Source organism: Coregonus clupeaformis, unplaced genomic scaffold (assembly GCF_020615455.1).
Source record: "Coregonus clupeaformis isolate EN_2021a unplaced genomic scaffold, ASM2061545v1 scaf0847, whole genome shotgun sequence".
Lineage (NCBI taxonomy): Eukaryota > Metazoa > Chordata > Actinopteri > Salmoniformes > Salmonidae > Coregonus > Coregonus clupeaformis.
The window spans coordinates 28434-41938 of record NW_025534302.1 but is presented as its reverse complement, the minus strand read 5'-3'; the positions used below and the strand labels follow the sequence as shown (position 1 = coordinate 41938).

At 48.3% G+C, this 13505-nt stretch overlaps 1 protein-coding gene across 1 annotated transcript; it reads left to right on the top strand.

Annotated features, from left to right (window-relative positions):
• Nucleotides 1-9342: 9342 nt before the first annotated feature.
• On the top strand, nucleotides 9343-13239 carry LOC123485773 (zinc finger protein 239-like). Its single transcript, XM_045216899.1, has 2 exons — nucleotides 9343-9630; nucleotides 12228-13239. Exons 1-2 carry the CDS (start codon nucleotides 9343-9345, stop codon nucleotides 12996-12998), a joined length of 1059 nt encoding a protein of 352 aa, XP_045072834.1. The 3' UTR covers nucleotides 12999-13239.
• Nucleotides 13240-13505: the final 266 nt, after the last annotated feature.

The following is a 13505-nucleotide window of genomic DNA, read 5'->3' as shown; positions in this document are numbered from 1 at the left end:
TATATGCTCGGCTCGGGTAGACGAGTACACCAGAATGTCATCAATGTACACGACCACCCCTTGCCCCTGCATATCCCGGAAAATGTCATCTACGAAGGATTGGAAGACTGATGGAGCATTCATAATAATATAATATAATAATATAATAATAATAATAATAATAATAATAATAATAATAATAAGCCATTTAGCAGACGCTTTTATCCAAAGCGACTTACAGTCATGCGTGCATACATTTTTTTTTTGTGTATGGGTGGGGTGGTCCCGGGGATCGAACCCACTACCTTGGCGTTACAAGCGCCGTGCTCTACCAGCTGAGCTACAGAGGACCACATAGCCGAATCTTTGAGACAGGGATTCATCAACCCATATGGCATGACGAGATACTCGAAATGACCTGATGTGGTACTAAACGCTGTTTTCCATTCGTCGCCCTCCCTAATGCGCACCAAGTTATACGCGCTCCTGAGATCCAGTTTTGTGAAAAACCGCACTCCATGCAATGACTCCGTCATGGTCGCAATCAGAGGGAGTGGATAACTGTATTTCACAGTAATCTGATTGAGACCACGGTAATCAATGCACGGGCGCAACCCTCCATCTTTTTTCTTCACAAAAAAGAAGCTAGAGGAGGCGGGAGAAGTGGAGGGCCGAATGTATCCCTGTCTCAAAGATTCGGCTATGTAAGTCTTGTGATGTCACGAGAGGCTGTGTCCTGGAGGGACGTTACATCCCCCTGAGATGGCTGCAAACCCAGACAGCTATGGCTCCATCTGCTGGTATGGTCGGGAACTCCAACCCTCTATGGCCAATCTTCCCACGCAGCTGAAACCAATCAGGAGCTGATGAGCTGAAGGTTTGGGGAAGGGAAGAGACACAGTCTCCAAGCTGGGCTCTCTGGAGGACAAGAGTGCTGCACGTCCACTTCCATGAGGAATATAAGGATTTGGAGATACTTACCTTTGGGAAATACTCACCTTTGGATATATGCACCTGTGGAAATACGTGTGGGACATTTGGAAGGACGTTTTGCTGGGTTGGCCACTAGCTGCAACGTGGAATACAGTAAGACTGGGGAAAAGTTATTTGAGCGAGGGAGAGTTATGATTTTGGATGTGGAAGAGACATCCCTGAACTGTTAACCCTTAAGAGCCACCAGAGAACAGAATTGTGTTATACTTTCGTTAGTTTCCCAAGACCTTTAATAAAATCCTTGTTTTGGTTGAACCTGGTCTCCTTGCACTACTTGAGCAATCCCGCTGAAAGCTGTGTAGCCTCTCGTGACGTCACAGATGGTGGAGAATACGGGCACGCTCAAGCGTTAATAGTGCATGTCAGAGGAGGATACCGAAGGTTTGATCACCCAGTTTTCCAAGTTGGCCGTAGGCTCCCCGCCGACTGAAATGGAGGACATCTTGAAAGCCCTTGTTGCTGGCCAGCAAGCCCAGATGCAAGCAAACGTGGCTCTCTTGGAGGAGCAAAAGAAAGCCAACCTTCTGAAGGCAGAGGAATTGCAGTTGCAGAGACAGAGGGTGGTCCAAAATACCCGCCCAATAAAGGCAAGTGACTTTATATCTAAGATGGGAGCTACCGATGACATTGAGGCATACCTGCATGCATTTGAGGCCACGGCCACTAGGGAAGCCTGGCCCAAGCAACAGTGGGTTGGTCTGTTAGCCCCCTTTCTAACCGGGGAAGCGCTGAATGCTGTCCGGGACCTGGGCCCTGACCAGGTTACTGACTATGATGCCCTGAAGTCTGAGATCCTCAGCAGATATGGACTCACAAAGTTTGGTATGGCCCAGCGCTTTCACAGTTGGACCTTCCAACCAGACCAACCTCCTCGGGCGCAGATGCATGAACTTGTCCGAATCGCAAGGGAAATGGCTGGATCCGCAGAGGAATACAGCAGCGGCGGTGGTGGAGGCCGTTGTGGTGGATCGTTACCCTACGCGCCCCCTGCCTTATGAGGCAAAACGGTTCATCAGTCAACAGGCCTTGACCACGGCTGATCTGACCGTGGAAGCTGTGGAAAAGTACCAGGCCACAGCGGAGATGCTGAATGCTTCCCGAAAAAAGACCCCAGGAGTCGCGGCCCCACCACAAATGGGGAAAACCCGTCCAAAGGACCCAAGGTCTCGAACCCCGCCGCGTCCAGGACTTATCCCGGCCCAGGGGGAGCCAGAAACCAGGCGGGTCCAAGAAGAGTACACCAGGATGGGGAACCTCGACAGTGTTACCGGTGTGGGGAGATGGGACATATCTCCTGGCAGTGTGGGAAACCAGCCGATGAACCTATGCCCACTGCGGAGTCCTCCAGCTCAGCACCCACACCTCGTTTTGCCTCGCTCTTGGGAGTCGTAGATGGCGGCCCAGATCGACCCCCACCTGCCCGGTAACTGTGAATCACCATGATGTGGAGGCCTTACTGGATTCTGGTAGCCGGGCCACCCTGGTGCGTAAGGATTTGGTGGGCCCAACGTGTCTGACCCCGGGGAAAGTCCTCCCAGTTTCCTGTGTCCATGGGGACACCAGAGAATACCCCATTACTGAACTTACAATGACCAGCACACGGGGAACCATACACACGACGGCGGGGGTGGTTGATTCCCTCCCCGTCCCTGTCCTAATTGGACGAGACTGCCCAGCCTTTTACCCACTCTGGAGAGAGAGTCTCAGGAGAGGATAACCCGAGTACCTCGAAACGGAGAGGCAAGACTCATCCTGGGAAGGCTCCGGTGCAATCCTCCGAGTTACTCACTCCCGCCCGGGCTCTGATAGGGATGGCAGGTGCCCAGACCGACACCGAGACTGGTCCGGATACGGGAGAAGAGAACGCAGCCCAGGAAAGTGCTCCGTTCTCCAGTGAAGAAGACGTCCCAGGCACCCAAGAGCTTCCCCCTCTCACAGGCCAGTATGGTACGGCTCAATTACAAGATCCTACTCTTGCAAATGCCTTAAGAAATGTGCAGGTATTAGAAGGTGTAGTGTTAGGTGATAAGACAACCCCTACTTACCCCCATTTCGCAGTAAACCGGGGTTAGTATATCAGATAGTCAAGAAAAATGAGGAAGTGCATGAACAGCTCCTCGTGCCACAGCCCTATCGGGCCACAGTACTCAACCTAGCCCACACACACCCGCTAGGGGCCCACTTGGGGGTAGAGAAGACTAAGGAAAGAATCATGCAACGTTTCTTTTGGCCAGGAGTACACAAAGAGATAGAGAACTACTGCCGTAGTTGCCCTGAGTGTCAGCAGGTTGCGCCAAAGCCCACATATAGAAACCCGCTCATTCCCTTGCCCATTATCGAAACTCCTTTTGAGAGGATTGGATTAGACATAGTCGGGCCCTTACCGAAAAGTGCCAGGGGACATCAATACATTCTGGTCATTCTGGACTATGCGTCCCGGTACCCGGAGGCCATTCCGCTGAGGAAGGCTACATCCAGACAAATCGCCAAGGAGCTGTTCCGTCCTCTCAACTAGTCTGGGAATCCCAAAAGAGATATTGACGGACCAAGGGACTCCATTCATGTCCAGGGTGATGAAAGAACTCTGTGCTTTACTGAAAATCAAACAGCTGAGAACCTCGGTCTACCACCCCCCAGACAGATGGCCTAGTCGAGCGTTTTAACAAAACACTAAAATCCATGCTGCGGAAGCGGTAGGGGAAGATGGGCGCAACTGGGATCAGCTGTTACCATACATATTATTTGCGGTGAGAGAGGTACCTCAGTCTTCTACTGGTTTTTCACCCTTTGAGCTCTTGCTTTCCTACAGACCCAGAGGACTGCTCGACATCGCCAAGGAGGCCTGGGAGGAGCAGCCATGCCAACAGCGGACACTGATCGACCATGTAGGGGCTATGAGGGAGAGAATGAAGGCCATCTATCCCATGATGCGGGAACACCTGGAGGCCAGTCAGCGGCAACAGCAAGCCTCCTACAACAGATCTGCTCAACCCAGGGAGTTTAAGCCGGGGACAGAGTGCTGGTCCTGGTGCCAACCGTTGAGTGCAAATTCCTGGCAACCTGGCAAGGACCATATGAGGTCATTGAACGCATGGGAGAAGTAAACTACAAGGTGAGGCAACCAGATAAAAGGAAAACTGAGCAGATTTATCATGTTAACCTTTTAAAGAAGTGGCACGCCAGAGAGGCGCTGTTCAGCTCTCTACCCCCCACAGAGACCCAGGAACCGGCGCGAGAAGAGGTTCAGCTGGGTCCAAATCTGTCCCCACATCAACGACAGATGGCCCTGGAACTCGTGGAGCAGAACCAGGATGTCTTCTCCTCCCTTCCCGGTCACACAGAGGTGGTCCAACATGAGATCCGCACCATGCCTGGCCGACGGTAAACCAGCGCCCGTACCGCGTGCCAGAGGCTCGTAAAGTGGTTATACAGAAGGAGGTAAGGAAGATGCGGGAGTTGGGAGTAATCGAAGAGTCCCACAGTGCCTGAGCAAGTCCCATCGTACTAGTTCCCAAGCCAGACGGTTCGAGTACGATTTTGTAATGACTATCGAAAGTTGAATGAAGTGTCTGAATTTGATGCATACCCAATGCCTCGTGTCGATGATTTAATAGACTCCTTGGGGCATGCTCGTTTCCCTAACCACTCTTGATCTCACAAAAGGCTACTGGCAGGTGCCCTTGACCCCGGCGTCTAAGGAGAAGACAGCCTTTGCCACCCCGGAGGGGCTCTACCAGTATACCCGACTTCCGTTTGGTCTCCACGGGGCACCTGCCACGTTCCAACGCCTGATGGATCGAGTCCTTGCGCCCCACAAGAGTACGCAGCGGCTTATTTGGATGATGTTGTTATACAAAGTCAGGATTGGGCCAGCCACCTACCCCGGGTACAAGCGGTGCTGGATTCGCTCAGGGAAGCAGGGCTCACGGCAAACCCGAAGAAGTGCAAGGTGGCCTTCAGTGAGACAAACTACCTGGGGTACACCATTGGGCGGGGGGGTTGGTCAAACCACAGGAAGCCAAACTGCGGGCCATACAGGACTGGCCGCAGCCCATCAACAAGAAGCAAGTAAGGTCATTTTTGGGCCTCGCTGGCTACTATAGACGCTTTATTGCAGATTTTGCTACCATAGCTGCACCGTTGACGGAGCTGACGACCAAACGCCACTCACGAATGGTGAAGTGGAACCCTGCGGCGGAGGCGGCTTTCCTCAACCTGAAGCGAGCACTCTGCTCCAGTCCGATCCTGGTGGCACCAGACTTCAAGAAGGAATTCATTGTCCAAGCGGATGCTTCGGAGGTGGGTCTGGGTGCTGTCCTCACCCAGGCACATGACGGTGAAGAACATCCCATTCTCTACCTAAGCAGAAAGTTACTTCCAAGAGAGAAGAACTATTCAACGGTGGAGAAAGAATGTCTGGCTGTAGTCTGGGCCCTGGAGTCCCTTCGGTTCTATCTCCTGGGCCGACGTTTCATGGTGGTATCTGATCACGCCCCTCTGCAGTGGATGGCCAAGAACAAGGAATCAAACAGTAGAGTAACCAGATGGGTTTTGAGCTTGCAACCGTTTAACTTTTCTGTTGTCCACAGGGCTGGCAAGCACCACGGCAATGCGGACGCCCTCTCCCGGCGTGATGCCTTCTTCGCTGCCTTTACCCCGACGAGGACGTCGGTCCCGAGGAGGGGGATGTGTGATGTCACGAGAGGCTGTGTCCTGGAGGGACGTTACATCCCCCTGAGATGGCTGCAAACCCAGACAGCTATGGCTCCATCTGCTGGTATGGTCGGGAACTCCAACCCTCTATGGCCAATCTTCCCACGCAGCTGAAACCAATCAGGAGCTGATGAGCTGAAGGTTTGGGGAAGGGAAGAGACACAGTCTCCAAGCTGGGCTCTCTGGAGGACAAGAGTGCTGCACGTCCACTTCCATGAGGAATATAAGGATTTGGAGATACTTACCTTTGGGAAATACTCACCTTTGGATATATGCACCTGTGGAAATACGTGTGGGACATTTGGAAGGACGTTTTGCTGGGTTGGCCACTAGCTGCAACGTGGAATACAGTAAGACTGGGGAAAAGTTATTTGAGCGAGGGAGAGTTATGATTTTGGATGTGGAAGAGACATCCCTGAACTGTTAACCCTTAAGAGCCACCAGAGAACAGAATTGTGTTATACTTTCGTTAGTTTCCCAAGACCTTTAATAAAATCCTTGTTTTGGTTGAACCTGGTCTCCTTGCACTACTTGAGCAATCCCGCTGAAAGCTGTGTAGCCTCTCGTGACGTCACAGTCTCCATAGCTTTTCTCTCCTCTTGAGACAAAGGATACACGTGGCTCCGTGGGAGCGCTGCTCCTGCCTGGAGATCAATCGCACAATCCCCCTGTCTATGAGGAGGCAACTGCGTCGCCCTAGTTTTACTAAACACGAGAGCTAAATCCCCATATTCAGGCGGAATGTGCAGTGCGGGCACTTGGTTTGGACTTTCCACCGAAGTCGCCCCCACGGAAACACCCAGACATCGCCCCTCGCACTGAGCAGACCACCCATCGAGAGCCCTCTGTTGCCACGAAATAGCAGGGTTATGGGTGCTTAACCAGGGAATTCCCAGCACCACTGGGTACGCAGGAGAGTCGATCAGATACAGCTGTATAGTCTCTTCATGACCCCCTGCGCACACATCCTAAGAGGTGCTGTGATCTCCCTAATCAACCCCGACCCCAACGGGCGGCTATCTAAGGCATGAACGGGAAAAGGTTTGTCAACAGGTAGGAGAGGGATCCCTAAATCTAAACAAAACTTTCGATCAACAAAATTCCCAGCTGCGCCTGAATCTACTAGCGCCTTATGCTGGGAATGAGGTGCAACCTGTGGAAAACAAACAGGTATACAAAAGTGCGCAACAGAGAGCTCTGGGTAAGTGGGGCGTCTACTCACCTGGGAGGGCTCCCCAGTGCGTGGCCTGTTGTCTTCTCCCCCGGAGAACCCTCCCCAGCACCTGGCCGCAGTGTGCCCTCCACGACCGCACTTGGTGCAGGAGACAGGCCCCCTCGGGCTCCTCCTCCTCCTTTCTCTAGCGCCGGCACCCCCGAGCTCCATAGGGCTCGGCTCGGAGGTGCCGGAGGGCGGAATGGACGGACCCCCCTCGGGACGTCCACGGGTGGCCAGCAGGGTGTCCAGACGGATGGACATATCGAACAACTGGTCGAAGGTGAGATTGGTATCCCTGCAGGCCAACTCACGTTGAACGTCCTCCCGTAGGCTACATCGAAAATGGTCGATGAGGGCCCGTTCATTCCACCCTGCGTCCGCCGCTAGAGTCCGGAACTCCAGCGCAAACGCCTGTGCGCTCCTCCTCCCCTGTCTCAGGTGGACTAGACGCTCCCCCGCCGCTTTGCCCTCAGGTGGATGGTCGAACACGGCCTTGAAGCGACGGGAGAACTCAGCGTAGGAGATGGTGGTGGCGTCCATCTTCCTCCACTCGGCGTTGGCCCATTCCAACGCCTTGCCCGTGAGACAGGAGATGAGGGCGAAACGCACTCGTGTCCCGAGGGCACCGGGTGTACAGTGGCCAGGTAGAGCTCCACCTGCAGGAGGAACCCCTGACACCCGGCAGCTGTTCCGTTATACGCCCTCGGGAGCGAGAGCCGAATCCCCCTGGGTTCCGGACCTGGGACTGGTGGACTGGCCGATGGGGTTGGCAGGGTAGGTGGAGGTGTGGGTACCCCTCTGGCCTCCCATCGGTGCAGGGTGTTGATGACGTCCTGTAGAGCGGTCCCCAGTTGTCGTATCTGGTCATCCTGGCCGCGGACATGCTCCTCGAGCGACTCAGGCGTGACTGTTGATCCCGCTGATTCCATTCAATTGGTGTGTGATTCTGTCAAGGGGTGCTGAAGGTGGGTGTGGTGCAGGAATCAAGCGCAGGACGCAGAAGCTCAGTCCAAAAGACTTTAGTGAAATATTCACGTAGTAAATGAGCACAATAAGCCTGGAGGCGAAATAACGGCGCACACAGGCGTCAAACAAACGGCGCACTAACATGTGCGAAAACCTCTCCAAACACTGGAGGGAAGTACGTAGCTCAAACAACAAAACAGAAGAGCAATCACACACAAACACAGACACACACAACGAGAACTAAATAGGACACTAACGAGGACTAACTAGACACAGGTGTACAACATCAAGACAAAACCAAACGAACATGAAACATAGATCGGTATTAGCTAGTACTCCGGGGACGACGACCACCGAAGCCTGCCCGAACCAGGAGGAGGAGCAGCCTCAACCGAAACCGTGACAATTAGTATTTCAAGCACATAAAATATGCATCCTATCCGAACTGCAATCTTAGCAGAAACATGTTGGGTCGTTTTCACAGCTTTCTATTTCATTTCAACCGGTCAAACTGATGACATTTGGAAATGATGCAGAGAAAATCTTTCCCGTTTTTAAAATGTTATTGCATTTTCTCCCAAGTCCCTAAACGTCTTTGCTCCGCGAAAGAAGCAGAGATGACAGAGAAAACGTTACCGATTCAAACTAGATTGAAGCATTAATTCTATCGATGTGTGACATTATTCTGGTGAGCAAGGGTTTATTTAGCCTTCTAGGGCAACATATAATGACAGAAGAGAAGCTGCATGTATCTAAACATCTAAATCAGTTTAAAAAAAATATCCTGCACCCCCTGTAAAATCAAGTAAAAATCAGGTTAAAAAAAATCCTGCACCCCCTGTAAAAAAAAAAAAATCCTTCCGCAGTCTGACTGTAGTCTACAGCGTATTTCCTATATTAGCGAGTTAGGGTCGTGTACGTGCCTCAGATGTCCACTTTATCACATATAATCGGGCTGTTGAGGTTGCAGATGGGTTATTTGCAATTGCGGGTGAACAATCAGCTGACCCGCGCACCACTAGCCACCATACTATTCAGCTTCTACATCTGGGTAGAGGAAATTATTATCTGTAAGAAGTAAGAGAAAACATATCTGGTTATGTTTTACAATTATTTGTTTTGACATTGTTTGCGATAATTGTTTTTGTTTGTTAAACTGCGTTTCCCACTCCAGTCAGCAGATGGCGATGTGAGTCTTTCAGGTGATGATTCTTGCGTGACGTAAAATCTAGTGGACAACAACAACAACAACCACCATCTCGGTAACTTGCTAGCAAACATAAAACCAACACATTGAAGCTATTTGGACCATTTTTGTGTATATTAACCTCAGTGTTTTAAACACACTGTGTATGTATGTACTAGTTAATCCATTTAATTTCATATTTACGTTGTCAGCTATCTGGCTTGTTCAGTTAGCCCAGCACTAGGCTAGTCGCTAATGCTAACTAGCTAGCTAGCTCACGTCCCCTACTATGAGCTCACTAAGTTACTCTCCCCAAGCTAAAGAAAATGAGGTCTGTTGGACGGAGAAAGAAACTCCCGCGCTGAACATTTACGTGAAAGAAGAAGAATTTACTGTGAAAGAAGAGGAAGTGGAGGAAGCTATCACAGTGAAAGAAGAACAGGATGTTACGGTAGAGGAAGAAGCTTTCGGTGTGAAAGAGGAGGGTGCTGTGTTTGTACTGAAAGAGGAGGAGATGACTGTCACATTGAAAGAAGAGGAAGAACTTTTTGAAATGAAGGAGGAGGGGGAGATTACTGTCACATTGGAAGAAGAAGAAGAGGAGACTGGAGATCTGATTAACACCAGTGAGTTCAATCTTAAACAGGGGCACACTGCAGTTGTTGAACTAATGTGTGCTATTAAAATGGCATTCTACTGCAGTTCTACACTTGAATAATTTTCCGCCGTAAATTTATTTTCACGTTAGATCAGGGGTCTCCAATCTTTTCAAGCATGAAAGCTACTTTAAAAAATGAAACATGTTTGTAGCTACTATTTTTCTTCTTCTAGCTTTCAATTAGGCACATTATTTATTCTCTTCTAATCTCCAGGAGCGGTGCGTGGGTAAAATCACTGGGGGAACCAGGGGGGGAAAAAGCCATATTACAACCTATGTGTTGTGAGGTAGCTTAGTGGTTAAGAGCGTTGTGCCAGTAACCGAAAGGTCGCTGGTTCTAATCCCCGAGCCAACTAGGTGAAAAATCTGTCGATGTGCCCTTGAGCAAGGCACTTAACCCTAATTGCTCCTGTAAGTCGCTCTGGATAAGAGCGTCTGCTAAATAATGTAAATGTGATAATTGCGTTGTTTGCTCTATAACCTGTTAGTTCATATGCCTCGGGACCGTGATATATATATAGGCCTAAAGGCAGAGACAATAAGAAGACAGTGGCAGAATAAATTCAACCACTCCTTTGTTTCATCACAAAACCGGAGAGCAATCTCTGTCTGGTGAAGTCCACAAAGCATATTGCATGTAACAAACAGTTACATGACATACAGCATGGTCAAGCAAGTTAACGTTTCCGACATTTTTGTACCACTAAACAACTATTGATTTAGAACGACAGAGAGTTACCGCAAGTCGCAAAGAAAACAGGAGCTGCCTCCACTATTCCAGCACCATTTCAACTTCAACATTTCAACATCATCAAATCACCTATGTTTAGTCTAATACAGTGACAACTAAAAGATACCAAAAACGATTTAGTCCAGTCAACGTAAGCTAAATATCATGTGGCTGTCCATGTTTCTGATTTCTGTGTGCATGCGTTTGTTTTCTTACAGATTTCATTTTGAGTGTAATTCCCCTTTAATTGTGCATCTGGCACTTTCATTAATTTAATTGTGCATCTGGCCCTTTAATTAATTTAATTGCCCGTCTAACGAGTGAGGAATGTGCCATCTAATGTGTGGGTCTAGCGATGGTTCTGTACTGCTGTTTCTCATTTCATGGCAGAGTTTGCAAATACCAAATAATAGTTACTCATGATATGCTTCTGCCAGGTAAGCCTACTTGCACTTAACATTTCATTGAGAAGGTTTTGGTGAAAGTATTTCAACCTTCTCAATTAAACGTTAAGTGCACGTAGGCTTACAGTTGTCACGTCAACTTGCTACACACGGAGTGATAGAGAAACGCCCTCACCACACATACAGACTGGGGCAATATTGCTGGATATTAATTGGCAGATATTGTGTTAGGTTTGGCTTTTTAAGCCTATAGTGGCTAACCAGGGGTGGAAAATGTCAATGTTGCGTTGATTAGATGGTAGCTGGGAGCTTGCGGTGTCGGATACTTGTGAGATTTGTTTATGACAGTTTGCGATGGAACACATGAAAAATTGCATTTACTTTCGGAATTGTTTGGCGAGCTATGAGCTGTTGGAGACCCCTGCATCAGATATTTGTTTGATATTTGGAGTTTGCTCGTCAATGCCTCTTCAATGAAGGTCATAGGATGATGAGAGTGATATGTCTAGAATCAGATTAAGGTAGCGATTAAGCTACACCCTACATTTTGGCCATTCCGTTCCGTTTTCAAAAAGTGACTATTGGTTTCAATGGGGGAATGTTTGCACTTTTGGCTAAGGGACCGTCTTAAAAGTACAATCTGCAGAACATGGTGTTTACAGAAAAACTGGCAATTCTCACATAGAAACTTCATCGGAAGGAAGGATGTTTGACATGCCAAAACATTCAGGAGATAGAGGTCCTCAAAGTTGACCCTTTCTGCATACCCCCACCCTACCATGAGACATCCATATCTTGGTCATTGATCAAGACAAAAGATTTGATTTTGATATTATTCGAAATCTTACAAATAGGATTGAAGCTCTGCGTCATTCGTTTTTAAAATCTGAATGGTGTTATTAGGTCCTTAATATTTTAGCTGTAAGGTAAGACGGACTGATCTGATGGAACTCTGCTACCGCATCATCTATCCTATAATTACAACCAACTCATGTCTGATTTCATGACATTTTGGTTGACATTTTCAGTTTCTTTTCAAATGATGAAGAGGACAGAATCAAGACCATGCCTGATCATTTTGTTCATTTGATCATTCTGGATGTAAAAAATGTTGTAAAAAATTAATGACCTCCGGTTATTGAGGGATCTAGTCTGTATTAAACCTCAGAGAAGGCAGTTTGATCATGTGGAGGTTTCATTCAGGGCTCGAATCCACACAGCGTCTCAGAGTAAGAGTGATGTACTAGCATCAGTATTGACTTTTATATAATAATGAATTAGATTGGATGGACCTGATCCTAGATCAACATCCCTACTCTGAAACGCTTTGTGAATATGGGCCCAGGTCTCTCTGTTTACTAAATACTGTCTGTCTTTGGCAGGAGAGAGACTCTCACTCTGACAGAGGGAAGAGTCCTTCAGGGGAACCAGACCAAGAGACGTCCAAACCAGCAAGACAACACCCCTGCTCCCAGTGTGGAAAGAGATTTTCTGTATCAGGGCAATTGAAAAAGCATGAGAGAATACACACAGGAGAGAAGCCCTACCAGTGCTCCCAGTGTGGAAAAAGATTTTCTGTATCAGGGCAATTGAAATTACATGAGCGGACACACACAGGAGAGAAGCCCTATCAATGCTCCCAGTGTAAAACGAGATTTTCTCAGTTAGGGAATTTGAAATCACATGAGAGGACACACACAGGAGAGAAGCCTTACCACTGTTGCCAGTGTGGAAAGAGTTTTTCCCTATCAGGGTCCCTTAAAAAGCATGAGCAAACACATTCTGTAGAAAAGCCTTTCCACTGTTCACAATGTGAAAAGAGTTTTACGAATTTAGAGTACCTGAAAATGCATGAGAAAAGACATACACGGGAGAAGCCTTTTCACTGCTCCCACTGTGGAATGAAATTTACCTGGTTTCAGCAACTGAAGGAGCATGAAAGAATCCACACCAGAGAGAAACGTTATGAATGCTCCCAGTGTGGAAAGATATTTACCCAGTTAGGGCACCTGAAAGACCATGAGATAACACACACAGGAAAGAGGCCTTACCACTGCTCCCAGTGTGGAAAGGAATATAACACGTCAAATGGACTAAAAGTTCATGAGAGAACACACATACTGCTCCCACACTTGTCTCATATTTTTGACTGAGAAATTGTGCTTTTGTTTAACGGCACATGAAATCAAATTGTATAAAGCGCATTCCAAAAGACATTTGTATGTTTTTTTTATTTAAACACCTGAACTGAATATGGAGGATGTCAGTTTGAAAGTAGAGTTTGTCAGTTTGAATGTAGATACTGTAGTGTCGAGATAACGATGCTAATTATGCTGTGATGACAAGAAATCCGCTGACACTGTCCTTGATTATAATGGTTTATTACATCAAAGATTTCAGCGTCAATTTACAGACTCCTGCAGACATCTGGAGAACAACTGACCCAATCTCTAATATGTTATATTCTCCCCGTCCTTTGTTTCAACCATGGTATTTATAATATGTAACATAATATGGGTGGTTTTCCCACAGACCAATCCCAGGCCTCCACATAACAGACTTCCTCTGTTTTAGGGGGCCCCTATAGTAATGCTTTCCAGATGCTTCCGCAAGCTGAGTCAACTTCCTCTAACACACCATTTGCAAACGTCAGCAAAGTC